Below are 13,416 nucleotides of genomic sequence, written 5' to 3' on the forward strand. Positions count from 1 at the left end.
CAAAAGTATAAACCAACTTAGGGGCAGTTTGTCACATTGTATTGACAACGGCTCATGTACCATCAGTGTCTGTGATCAGTTCCTGTCAGTCTGTAGGCCTTTGTCAGATACAAGATGATACAAAGGTCCACAGATTTTTCAGTCTGTAAGGAAAGCCTCTTTCTTGCAAGAGTCTTTAGGCCAGGAATGTTGGCGGGGCCTCAGCACTTCACTCACAGGAGGATATGGCTGTCAACAGGTGGCCTTCGCCTCATTAGCTCATCTAGGTCCTCTTTCTCCTCTTGCTTACTAACCCCTACTCAGAGTCTGATTTTAGCAGCTCATGATTTTATTTTACGTTTAGATGCGTAAGAAGGGTACCGTCCGAGGCACGTCGGCTGCTGATGTCTAGATGAGTCCCCTGTAGGGTCAGAGACAATATCACACTGTGTAAGTGAAGACCTGGATAAAAAGAATGTTTCAAACCTGTACCTGTTGGTAAGGGGGAGTTGACTTGCTGAGCACAGGGGCTCTGACCAAGTGTTAAATGTGGCTTTATTTTTAAAATATAGTAGATAGATAGTTTAGAAACAGACAGTGAACGCCTGAGTTGTCACACTGTGAGACTCAGGTGGAGTGTAGTTGTCAGGGCTCGCCACATCAGGAGCCAGCTGCCTGTGCCCTTGCTTATCGCAGGCATCATCTTGGAAGCTGGCTAGTTCAGTAGCCAGGTGACTGGCCTGCTGCTCAGTAGGGCCCTGTGGGGTTAGTGAGGAAACAAAGAGCCCTCACCCCATACTGTAAGGGCCAGCCTTGGTGATTGATTCCCTTAAAAAAATTAGGTGAGATTTGTTTCTGTGCATCACAGAGCGCTCCTCCGTGGTTGACCTTCAGTTATCTCTGAGCTAGCTTTTCTCTGTGTAAATGCACTTTGTTTTTTTAACTAATAGCAAAAGATTTCCATGATCTTATTTATCTAATACAACTCATATGCCAGATAACAGATTGCCCTAAAAGGGGAATAAGAATAAATACCACAGTCGGGACCGCACATTGGAATGAGTGTAGGGAAACAGAAGTGACGGCCCGTTCTCCCGGGCAAACCCCGAACCTCGATGTTCATGGGGGCTGGGGGCTCCCCTCTCCACCATGGCTCTTTGCTTCCTCCTTAGTAAGCTGCTGCTCCCAGTGCTAAGCAGTGACTGGGGTGCCCATCCATGGAAAGGGGTGATTGTACCAAATAAGAATGGAGCGCCTCTCCCAGGCTTCTGCAGAAGCTCTCTCTTTATATAGTGTTCATTTTTTAAAAGTTTTTCTTGGGTTACTGTTATGTTATTAAGTTCTGCTAAGCTTCTGTGATTTATTTTGCTTCTAATTTAATTTTCCATCTGATGAAACAAAATGTTATGCCATTAGTAAGACCAGAATCTATTTGAACAGAGTAAAATTTTAAGGTGCAGTAGTTGGGATAAATTTTCTGCCAAAAGTTTTGCCACATTGACAGATTTTTTCTGGTGAGTGTGCGGGACAAGCTGCTGTCCTTCGTCCCCTGTGTGGTAACGCGTTCTCACTGTCTTCCGCTTTTCTTGCAGTTACGTAATCAAGGTCAAGTGAGGGGAACCAGTGCAGCCAGTGACGAGTGAAGACGAATCTGACCAGTGTCTTGCAGTGTTGAAGTTTCCAACGTGTGCTTGTGGAAACGCACACACACGCACAGGTTCCCAGCCACATGTGTCTGTGTGTGTGTGTGTGTGTCTGTGGCTGTATATAGAACGCATGTAGAGCTGCAGACCCGGATGCACAGGTGTGTGTGTGTATATATGTACATACAAACATCCTGAAGGGATTAGTACACTTTCTCCAACGTACTGTATCTATCTTCAGCAAGAATGCAAAAGAAAATATTTTCAGTATATATACCTGGAACAGATTTTAATAATTATCAGAGTAAAACCATTAATGGACAAATTGACTGCGATGTGATACGAGCTGGTATGTTTCATAAATGTCAAGCTGTGGACCAACATATATAGCCTTTTGTTATTTTTCTGTTCTTTTAAATCAGTCTCTTATAAATTTTTATTTTAGTCCCATAAGCAGCAGACTCCCACAGAGAGATTCCTTCAAAACTTTTTGGTACTCCCATGAATCTGGAATGTCAACTCTGAATGTATTTATAACTATTTATTTCTGGATGGTCATTATCTTCCAGCCAAATTTGATGATATCTATTAAATAAGGAGTAAAGTTACAGGCCAGTTTTTACTAGTTTGAGGGGAAAATCCTTTTAAAAAATTTTTTCTGGTTTTTATTGGAGTTTTGTATTTTAAATTTCAAGTATTTTTCTACATCAAACCTAGAAAAATGAAGATGACAATTTGTGATTTATAGTAAACACTAGAACATTTTCAGGCTCGATAAAGAAGTCAGTCTGAACGGTATCGGAGGCTGCATAGAAAGGCTGGGTGCCAGCGCCTCCCAGGGTCTCATTTCTGAAGCGGCCCTTTTCTGGGGTTAATGCAGAGACCGCGCGGACGGTCCAGAAGCCTTGCGGCCGGGCCGGGCAGGGCCGGGTGACAGTGTGCTCTTTCTGTGTGGCAGTGCACTCGGATGGGGGGCTGCCTTCGAGGTGGGATGGTGCAGTGCCGCTCGGGGCCCTGGGGGGCTAGTGACCCCGACTTCTGGATCTGCTCTCTAGTAGGACACCCAGTGACATTCCCTGAGGAGGCATCAGGAAAGTGCTGGTTAGACGTCACTGCCACTTTTTTTTTTTTTTTTTTTAAAGAAGGAGCAGTGGCTGGGTAGATCTTTATCCGCTTTCTCTGTCTGGATGCAGCTTTTCCCCTGTCAGGCCTGGAAGCTTGAGTGCAGTGATATCCTTGAGGCCTTCAGGCCACAAACTGTTGTCTGTAACCCCCTGCTCCTCCTAACCCCACCCTGGCCTGCCGTCAGAGCGCGGTAGTCATCCGATTTGCTGACAGTCCTGCCCTTGTTGCTCTGCGCTTTCCCATGTGTCCTGTGTCCCGACCCGAGTGCTGCCGCATTGAGACCCTGGTACCTCAGCAGCACACCCCGCGTCTCAAACGTCCTCCGCGTACTCAGGATACAGACCATGTTTCCTCTCGGGGCTCTGAGGGTAATGGGTCTGTCAGAGCATGATCGTCACCTGCAGAGCGTCGGGTGCGAGGAAGGCGATGCTGATTTGTGGAATGGAGAGTCCAGGCCTCTCTCCTAACAAACCTAACTCTTGCTGGCATCTGCAGTCTCGTTGGGAGCTTGGGCACACATGGAAATGAGAGCCCGGCACATGGATTTTAATGTCTTTCTAACAACTGTGGAGATTTGAGGGAATGTGTGGTGAATGTAAAATACCTAGTTTACTTGGCAGTCTCTTGTGTAAATTACAGTAAAACAAAGTAAATGAAATTTAAACAAAAAATAAATTTGATCACAAAATGCCACTTGTGTGCTCGAGTGCTTGTTTCCCTGATGCTTCGGCTGGTGCGGAACGCTGCAGCCCGCTCTACGGGTCTTTCTAGAATTTTGTGGTGTGCAGCACTCCCACTCTGGGAAAAAGAAAGGGGAAGAAATGGGTTTTGTGTTTTTATTGCAAACTTCTTCTGGAAAGGTACGCGTGACACACTAGGATGTTACTCTTGGTTTCTGAAATAATTTTCTGTCTTTAAAAGCTCAGCAGTAAACTAAAGGGGTTTTTAAAACATTTTTTTTCCAGTGGGGGGAAATATGGAAATCGAGAATATTTTTTAAGTGAGATCCTGACTGTTCAAGATCGTGGCATTGTGGTCTGGGGCTGATTCGCCTCTCCTCTGGACAGTGTCTTCTCTGGTCTCTTCTTTCTGGATGAGCGATGACTGTTCTGTGGTTTTAACTGCTTTCTAGAGTACGCAGCCTTGGGAGAGGTGGGCATGAGAGTGGACAGATTCAGTACAGATTGCTGCATTTCCAGAGTGTTCGGGTTGATTTCCGAGGTGAGCCTTCTGGTTTTCTATTTCAGATGAGGTGTGTGCGCTCATGGTGATGGTCTGTCGCTCATGCTCTCGTCGGTCTAAGCAGTCATGGGTCCGGCACTCAGTATTACTAGAGGGTCTAAGATGAATAAAAGGAATTGTGCAGCCCAACATGGACGACAGAACTAGGGACAGATAAATTCCAAGTCAGCGTGGTAGTCGAGTAAGAGGCGAGAGATGGTAGAAAGGGACGTTATACACTATAGTCATGGTACAGACAAGAAAGCAGACGTCTGGCCCAAGGCAGCAGGGACCCAAGGAGCCTCAGGAGCCAGCTCTTGGGCCACAGCACAGTCAGCACACCCCTGGCTCCTCCTCACATCTTGGACTCCTTATGTGGAAATGGAGGTCAGGACCCCCAGCCCCAAGGCTACCAGGGCCAGTTGAGACATCACGGCCTCTAACAAATGGCAGCGCTCTCTTCCTGTCCCACTCATTTACCAAACCGCCTCCTACTGAACTCACTTGGATCTCCTGTCTTTGTGCGCATCATAACCGGCTTTTAAAGTCGACCTCCCTGGCCCTTCTTCAGCTTGGTAAATCTGAAGCCCAGCTTCCTGCACTGACCTCCTCTGAGGAAGCGAGAGACTCCACCAGCATTTTTGTCCGTCTTGTCCTAGCAGCTTGGTTGCAAGGGCCTGGTGTGGGAGTTCTGTGATCCTTCATCTGGAAGGAGAGAGTTCACACTTGGTTCTTAGACCCTCAAATTTGGTGTCCTGGGTGCCAGAGAAAGGAGAAGTTCTGGCTCCAGAATGTGTTTTTTCTAGGTGGCACTGGTGACTGTAGAGTTGAGGACTTGGGGTGGTTGGGAGGGAGGGAGAGTGCCAAGGCCAAGTTCCAGGTTGTCCTGCTGAATTGGAGCTCCTGCGGGAATGGGGTGCTTCCCAGGAACTCTGCCAGTGCCGCTTGGGGGTCACGCTTTCTGCTTTGGAGACATTGAGCAGCGGCAGTGCCCTTCAGAACCAGTCCTCTTCCCAGACGGCACTAGAAGAAGCGGGAAGTGCAGCTCTCCAGCAGCCCCAAGGCCAGGCAGGCCACGAGAATCCGTACCCGTCCGTCTGACATGCTGACCCTGTGTCTCATCCTTCCTCCCATCTGACACCGTCATGTCGTGGGCCGCTTTTTTGTTCAAAGGAGACTTTAGAACTCTGTTGGCCCTGCTGCTCCCCCAGGGTGGCTTGCCCTCCCCGGGAGGGGCACCGCTGCTTCATGACTCCTCCCTACATTTCTCTTACCAAGTTAAAATGTGTCCCTGGACAAAAGAAGAACATCCCCATCCCAGGTGGGCTCTTCTCATTGTCGAGAGCTGGGTCTTTGGGGTCCCATGTCTTGAGTAACTGATCTGTTTTGCTGGAGGCACCAATTTGAAATAATCAGCTCGTGACACAGTGGTGCTCCATCCTGGCTGCAGCTTAGAGTCCCATGAGGAGGGACCTTTAAAAAGATCCCCTGGCCCACCTGTCTTGTCTTGGCTTTGGTTCCAGGTGCCCCTTTTTCAAAGCACAGGCAAAGAGTTCAGAGGACTGCTGCCCTCTCTTCTTGGAAGACCCCTGAAATGGACACGCTGTCTCTGTAGCCGTGATTCCTGCCCACTCCTCAGAGCCCCGGGGCCAGCCAGGGCTGCTTCCTGCAGGAAACCTCCTCTGTCTTGGGGTGCCGTCGGGGCTGCCGCAGCCCACGCAGCTTATTAAGTCTCCAGTGTCTTGTCCCACATTAGCTTGGGCACTCTTCAAGGGCAGGTGTGACAGTTGTTCCCCAGAGTCACCTCCCTTGTTGGAAACTCTGTTCCTGGACCTGCTCCTTTTTGCCCACAAGAGTTATCTGCTGACCTGTGCCCAGGCCTCTTTGTGTCCTGTGGGCTGAGTGGACAATCAAGAGTTGTTGTCTCCGACCTCAGCAGCCAAGTCGCAGCAGCCAGCAGGCTGTGGTAACTCAGTGGCTGATGGGACAAAGTTGATAAGAGAAGTGGGAAGCCACGCCCATGCTGCCTCCTCCGTTTCCAGGCACCTGCGAGGCAGGTCAGGGACTAAGGAAGTCCTAAGCCAGACTGCTGAGACCATCTTCCACCCCCAGAATGTACCGCTGCTGCAGTCAGTAACCTCGCCACAGACTGGCTGCCGAGCCAGAAGTCCATGTCCGTCCCCAAGTCTCCCAAAACGCCCTCAGATGGAGGTGGAATCCTGCCAGCCATGTATGTCCTGGTCCACAACGTCCGAAGATCGTCTGATGGGGGTCCACCTACTTCCTACAAAAGGCTAAGCAGTAAATATGTCGGGCTGTGGCCATCTGGGCTGTGCGAGCTCCTCAGCTCTGCCCTTGCTTGCTGTGCAGAAACAGCCAGAGATGGTGGTACGTAAGCCAGTGTCTGTTGCAGCAAAACGTGAGACACAGGCTGGATTTGACTAGTGAGGCCGGGTCTGGTTTGCCAGGCCCCCAGATGGGGTGTTGTGAGGTAACCTTCATCAGACTCCTCCACCGTCAGCTTCTAGAGCATCCCTGTCACCTGCACAACCAGGACCAGTGACCTCTTTCTGCTCCTGGGAAGGCCGAGCCAGGGTGCTCGCCAGCCTCATGGCCGCAGGCACATAAGTCTCAAGTGTAAGCAGGCCACTCTCGATGCACATGTTGTCCATGGAAATGGCTCTCAGCGTGCTTCCCAGCGAGACCACCGCAGGTCAGAGGGCAGAATCAGGACATGCGGACAGAGCCTTGCCACAGGAAATTCAGTGAAGTAAAGACAGTTCTGGCTAGTTAGGCTCTCCTCTCCCCCCCCCATCTCTCCCTCCCTCCCTCCCTCTCTTCCTCCCCCCTGCCCCCCCCTTCCCCCTTCTTTCATCCAGCGTCTGCAGCTGTTCATCTCTAGATGCTCTGCTTGGTGACAGATTCATAAATGTCCAGTTCCCTCCGTAGGGTGCAGACCTGGTTCTGGGTGCCAGTGCTGGGCTCTTCACCAGGCTTGGTGACCCGCCTCCTGACAGGGCACTGTCAGGCCAGGCATTTCCCGAGTCCCCGAGTCCCCACCTTGGGTTGGCTCTGCTTACTCCCCAGGTTTCTGAGAAGCGGTAAAGTGCTGTGACGGCTCCGCCCTGTTGATCCGTTATTTGTCCTGAAACCACCTGCTGATGAGTCGCAGCAGAACTGCCCTGCACTCCAGAGGGCGGGCGCTCCTGGAGTGGGACGAGGCTCGCGGTGTTCATTAGGTGTTCATTACCGTATGTGCTAAACGGGGGGCCTCGCCTCGGGTAGCCCGGAATACTGACAGCGCTTCCCCAGCACTGTCCCCACTTTCCCATGGCCCATGAGGCCACCATGAGGTTCTGTGAGTGCTTCCCATCCAGAGTGCTAGCTGCTGGCCTTCCAGGAGAGGGGGACTGGGAGGCCACAGCAGCCACGTGGAGCTCCCACTCCTTCAGGTCAGGGGGCGATGCGCTTTTTCTGCACAGGACCAGATAATAAATAGTGTGGGCAATGTGGGTCGTGGACCCTTGGTTGCTGCTACTCGTCCCTGCCTGTGACACCAAAGCAGCCTTGGACATGACCTAAGGGAGCCAGCCTGGCTCTGCGCCAGTGAAGCTACTCAAATAAGCGGTGGCCGGGTTGGCTCAGGGCCGTCCTTTGCCAGCCCCTTTTCTAGGTTTTTCCCACGGTGTCTCAGCTCGTCAGATTACAAAGAACCAAACGGGCCCAGCCAGCTCTTCCCGGCACCTGCTGTGTGCCAGGCACCAAGCATAGCCCCGTGCCTCTGGAATCTCCACAGCCCCTAGACATCGGCGCCGTCAGTCACCTGCTTCACAGATGCAGAAATGGGCACAGGTCAGCGCGGTCAGTGCCGCAGTCGTATCGCTGACAGTGGCAGAGCCAGGGTTGACGCCGAGAGCCACCCGGGACCATGGCCTCCTCACTGCATTTTTTTAAGCCAGAGACTTTGATTTAAACGGAGATTTAAGGGCACAACCAGCAGCCTCGGCTGTGGCGTTGCCCGAGGGTGGGTGTGAGCCGAGCCCTGTGGTGAAGAGTCCCCCTGGACCCCTGTGTCCAGACACCACTGAGGAGCAGCCCCTGCGCCTGGCTATTCCCGAGGCCAGGAGTGCGCGTGTCCCTCTCGGCGGCGCCCTCAGTGCCCCTTGCCTTCTGCTTCCACCCAGGCCTCCTTGGTAGGCAGGGATCCTGCCCCTTGAGTTTGATTTGTGTCACTGCTGGGAACGTGGGGGGTCAGGTTCTCCATACCCTGGCCTCCTGTTGCCACCAAGTACCTAGGGGTGGTTCTCAGAGCACCTGCTGGAGGGGTCCTCCTCCTGCCTGCTGCAAGGGGCAGCTTCCAACGCTGAACACTCGGGGAACCACGAGGCGGTCTCAGGAGCAGGTGGAATTGTGGGTAGTTGGCCCACTCCAACAGCTCTGCCCCCACCCCCAGGAGATCCTTATTTCAGACCCCTCAGCCCGTGAGGCCTGCAGCTCACTCCCCCATGTGGCTGCGGGCGCCTCCTCCTCGCGGGATGAGGTTTTCGGGTCAGCATCTGGTGGCCCGTGAGCTCACTGCTCCAGGGAGCCAGAAATCCGACGGGCGGTGGGGGGCTTGTGGGGGGGTCAGGATTCCTCCAGCCCCTTCCAGCCGCCGGGCTCAGATTTTCCACTTGTGCGATTGAGGTCAGCGCCTGAGTCCTGCTGGCGAGCGCCCCGCACATGTCAGAGCCGGGCCCTGGGCGGTGGCTTCTCCCACTTGCTCTGGAATTCGCTCCCCGCTCCAGTCCTCTCTCCCTCAGGCTGTCCATGGGCTGCACCGCGCCCCGTGTCCTGGGGGGTCGGGGAGCAGGGTGGCTGCACTGCCCGGCCAAGCCCTGGCTCTGGGCCACCTGCGTGAGAGGGCGGCCTGGTGGGAGCGGGAGGCGGTGTCTGGCCAGCCAGGAAGGAGCGGCTCACTGTGCTGCCGTCCCTCCTGGCCAGCCAGTCCAGAGAGGCCAGAGCTCAGCAGGCACGACTGATACTCATGCTCTTCCCCAGAAGCCACCCTGGACATGGGGGCTTTAGCTCCAGCGCTCGCCACGTCCACTTGCTGAGCAGTGGACCCTCAGTTGTCCTGGCCTCTGCACCTTGATTCCTGGCCAGGGGAGGTCGGGGCCATCACAGCAGCAACAACGGGCATCCCTGCAGTTCCGGGTTTGGCCCTTGGTTGACCTGTGGGTTGGCTCAGGTCGGGGGTGTCCCAGGCAGCCATGCTTTTGATGCTAGAGCCAGGACAGTCCTGGGTGAGCTGGGACAGAGGGTCACCTGGGAGAGCCCCCAATACCAGCGTCTTTTAAGCCAGCGACTTTGAAATCAGAGATTTAAAGGCACAACCAGGGGCCTGCAGGAGACAGTTGATGTCGTTTTGTAGCCTGATGTGTCCCAAGCTCCCTTCAGCCCCCGCAGGGCATGGACATCTTGTCAGAGCCACTGGTTTCCACAGGGCATCGTCACACCCTGACGCCACCTGGGCAGTGGGGTGACCACCTCCATCACCTGACAAAATAGGCCCTCAGGACAAGAAGCCGTGCTCAGCCTCCTGTAGCCCAGAACCCTCAGAAGGAAGGCAGGCCCTGTCGTTCCATCATGGCTTTCAGGACGGACAGACGTGTTGTCCCCGCCACCCATTCCGTCCTTGCCTGGCTGCCACCTCTCACCTCCAAGCTTCAGCCACGAGGGCCTTACTCCTGTTGAGGCCAGAGCCCAGGCCGACCTCTGAGCCTGGAGCCCTTTTTTCCCCTCTTCATCCTGGATCTCAGTCCAAGGACCACATTCTCAAAGACACCTTGAGTGCCACCGTCTCGGCCCACCTGGGAGCTCCAGAGAGAGATGCCCGCCTTGTCGGTGGCCCAGGCCATCATGGGCTCAGGGCCTACCCACGACCTGCCGCGGAGTAGACCATGCTCAGCAGGCGAATGAAGCAGAGGAGCCCAGAACTGAATCGCTGTCCTCCCAGTCCTCGGCCACCAGGTCACCTCCCCACTTCAGTTAACCATTTCCCTGACCCTGCCTGCAGCATGGCCAGGCCCTGTCCCCATATCAGCCACTCCACCTTGGCTGTCCCATCCTCTCGGCTGTCCCATCCTTTGCAAGGAAATATTTCTGTTTTATGGCTCACCCTGCTCCGTTCCTCTCGTGTTATCTTAATGAATTAGCGGGGTCCCCCTCGTGGCCCGGGCCCCCTGCAGTTGACGAGCTGTACGGCGCTGTCTGCCATCTCAGCCAGGCCCGCACGGCTGTGGTGCTGGTTCCTATTACAGTAATTGGCATAAACTTTATTCTTTTGCAGAGAGATTTTTTTGGCCCGCTGAGACTGCATAACCATCTGCCATAAATTGAGACTAGTACGGCTTATTTTGGTGAATGCAAAATTGGATCCCATTCTTTACTCTGTGGCTTGATTCAACTTCCAGATGGTTAATCCACATGAAGTAATAGGAATGCACCGTGGCTCTGCTTAGCTGAAGATGGAGACGTAATATTTATTTGCTGATGTGGAGCCCTCCACACGCTGCCCTGTCGGGATGTCAATATATAACGCAGCAGCACAGAAATGTCAGCTTGTTCCACGGGAGCGACAGCGTTTCTCCGAGTTGCCATGGGGGACCCCCGATGCCTTTTTTTCTTTTTGGTCTGCCCTTGACCTAATCTCAGGAGGTTTTGTTCTCTCCTGGGCTGTTTCTTATCAGCTGTGTCTGCCCGTGTAGCCGGCTTCACATCTGCTTTGACTTTAGTGCCTGTGACATTTTCATTAATACTTCTCCAAGGTTGAGCCCTATTCCAAATACCCTGCAGCTCACGGAAGCTGTAGCTCAGCTGTGCCCGGCTGGGGGCTGCTGGGAAACTGGCCCCTCATATCGATGAGCTTGGCCCGCTCCACCCAGTTGGGCCAATCAGTCCTGCTGTGCTGGGTGGGGGGCTCTGGAGCCCATCTAGGTCAGCAGAATTGGGGCGTCAGACCCCATGGGTGTGGCTGCCCAGGAAGTCTTGACTTCCCCTGGCCTGGGATTACCTGCCCTCTGCCAGCCAGTCTTGTCCTCCCTCCTGCTGGAACTCAGAGCCTGGCCCAGGGAAGATGAGCTCACAGTGGGCACAGGGTTCTGACTGTGGCGTGTTGTGGCTTGGTGGCAGAGCTCTTGCCTAGCATGCATGAGGCCCTGGCTCCCCAGTACTAAAGGGAAAAATGCCTGACTCGAGGGGTTTCAACCACCCCATTGTGCCCAGAATCTGTTATCCTGGGTTTAGCACTCACAACCCCACCTCCGGACGAACCCCTTATTAGATCTGGGCAAACCCACCCGTCCTGTGTGTGCACCCTACAGACCTGAAGGAGAACCCGAGGCCTCAGGCCTTGGGGTCCAGCCCATCTCATGCGTGTGCCTGGTGCACAGTGCATTTAGAGAACATGTCGCATGGATTTAGCACACGGTGCCGTTGTTTACTTAGGAGTGTTAACCACCCCCAACCCAACCCCACCCGGTTCTTTTTCCTCAGTTCCCAGCTCTGTGCCTGGCTTCCAGCTGCCACTCAGAAAGACAGATGGAGGAATATCAGGCACAGGCAGATGCTCGTGGCTGGGCGTGACCCACACCTATTTCCCTCACTGGATTCCAGAGTTCTGAGGTGGACTTGATTAGAAATGAGATCAAGGGTATTCTAGTGGCGTGGGAATTAGATCTAGGCTGGATTTTTAAAGGAATGAAGACCTTGAGAATTTCAAGATGGAACAAATAAGGAATCAGATCTAAGAAATTCTAAAATGGAACCGACTGGAACCGTGAACCCGCTAAAATGGAAGGGCTCTTGCTTCCCTCATCGTCATGTCATAGGCAAAGAAGAACAAGAAGCTGGACTCCTTGTGCCTGATTAGCAAAGTCCTGTAGGCCTTTCAAATGTTCAGAGGCCTCCGCTGCTGCAGAGGTGTGGGGTCTCCCGGGTGGTGGGCTGGGAGCCTGGGAGTGGCCGGGCCAGGGGACCCGTGTATGGCTTCTGCGGGAGCCAGCACCGTGGTTCTCCGCCTCAGCCTGTGCAGGGCTCACCCAGGTGATGACTGTCCCGTGACCTAACTCTACCCCAGTGTTGCCCCAAGTTGCCCCACTGCCTCGGGCTGCAGGGGTCGCCGCGTCTGCTCTAGTGTCTTGGGCTGCAGATGGAGAGACGCGGCCCTGCCTTGTGGGTGCAGAGGCGCAGGGTTATTCCTGTGGGTTTTATCTGTCCACGAAACCAAGAGGACAGGAGGGGACAGAGACGAGGAGTCCAAGAAGCCTGAGATCATCCTGAGAGGGTCGAACCCCTGGATGTGGTAGCAGTCAGCACGTGTGCAGGGGGACACTGAGGTTCTAGACCCCTGTGGAGAGCACCAGGGTACGACCGAGCAGCCCCGGGTCCCTGGCTGGGCCAGTGCCACACGTCCTGCCCGCCCCACCTCAGGCCCCACCTCAGCCCGTGTGATGCCACTTCCCTGCTGCAGCCCAGCCCCTCCCACCACCCACTCCCTGGTGACTGCTCAGGAGTCCCTTGCCCCCGCTTCCCCTCAGACCACAGGGATTCTTTTAAGTATCAAAGACACGTCCCTCCTGTGCCCAGAGTACTCCCGCTTAGCTCAGAGGCCCTGGGCATCCTCCCTGGCCCTCTCCTCTGCCCCCTCCAGCCACCGTGGCCTGCCACCTGCTGCTCCCGCCTGCCAGGCAGCTCCCCAGCCCATGCTGTCCTGCCTGGAAGATCTGTCAGCCCCTCGGCTCCCTCCCTCCCACCTCTCGGGGCCTTTCTGGACCCTTCCATCTGCCTTGATTCCTAGCGTTCACACCGCTGCCATGTGCGTGCGTGTCCCCACTAGACTGGAAGGTCCTGGGAGCCTGTTTTCATTTGTTTCCCGCCTGGAGCCAGCTTGGTGCTCGATGTCCGGGAAACACGGACCCGTGAGCGGTGCACTGGCCCCTGTGAGCCTAGGCCGCCCTCTCGGGAGCCGCTCAGCAGTTGCGAAGACCCTCACCCTGGACAGGGCTGCCCAAATGTGGTGATGGCCACTGCCCTCGCTCACCCCAGAGCGGTGATTTCTGGAGCGTTCTGTGTAATTGGAGCACATTAAGCATGTGGCAGCGTCTGCACGGCCGTCGGTCTGTCCCGAGCTCCCCAGCCCTGGGCTCTGGTCTCTTTCCTGTAACAAGATCTAGATCCGCCACCACGTGGGCCCTGCCCTCCAGACCGCGGGGATGGGGGACGGACGGGGCTGTACATCAGCCAGGACTTCCTGGAGTTTGTAGCGACATAAATAACGGCAGGAGACAGGATCGCCTGGCCTGCTGCCGTGTGGTCACCGCCCCGCAGAGCCCGCTGGGGTCCCTCCACACGGCTGCCCCCTCCCCCCACAGCGCCCCTTGGCCTTCCAGCTCCTGCAGCTCCAGGG

At 54.6% G+C, this 13,416-nt stretch overlaps 1 protein-coding gene across 1 annotated transcript in view; it reads left to right on the forward strand.

The window, feature by feature from the left end:
- The window catches only part of Pitpnb (phosphatidylinositol transfer protein beta), a 63,674-nt gene extending 60,234 nt beyond the window's left edge, over window positions 1–3,440 (forward strand). The window contains exon 11 of the mRNA XM_046427256.1: window positions 1,572–3,440. Coding sequence (XP_046283212.1) covers window positions 1,572–1,622 — 51 coding nt within the window. The 3' untranslated portion in view covers window positions 1,623–3,440. The remainder of the gene's footprint in view (window positions 1–1,571) is intronic.
- Window positions 3,441–13,416: the final 9,976 nt, after the last annotated feature.

The sequence above is a fragment of the Marmota monax genome, unplaced genomic scaffold (genome assembly GCF_021218885.2).
Source record: "Marmota monax isolate L192 unplaced genomic scaffold, Marmota_monax_Labrador192_F-V1.1 WCK01_AAM20220418_F8-fsc00177, whole genome shotgun sequence".
NCBI lineage: Eukaryota > Metazoa > Chordata > Mammalia > Rodentia > Sciuridae > Marmota > Marmota monax.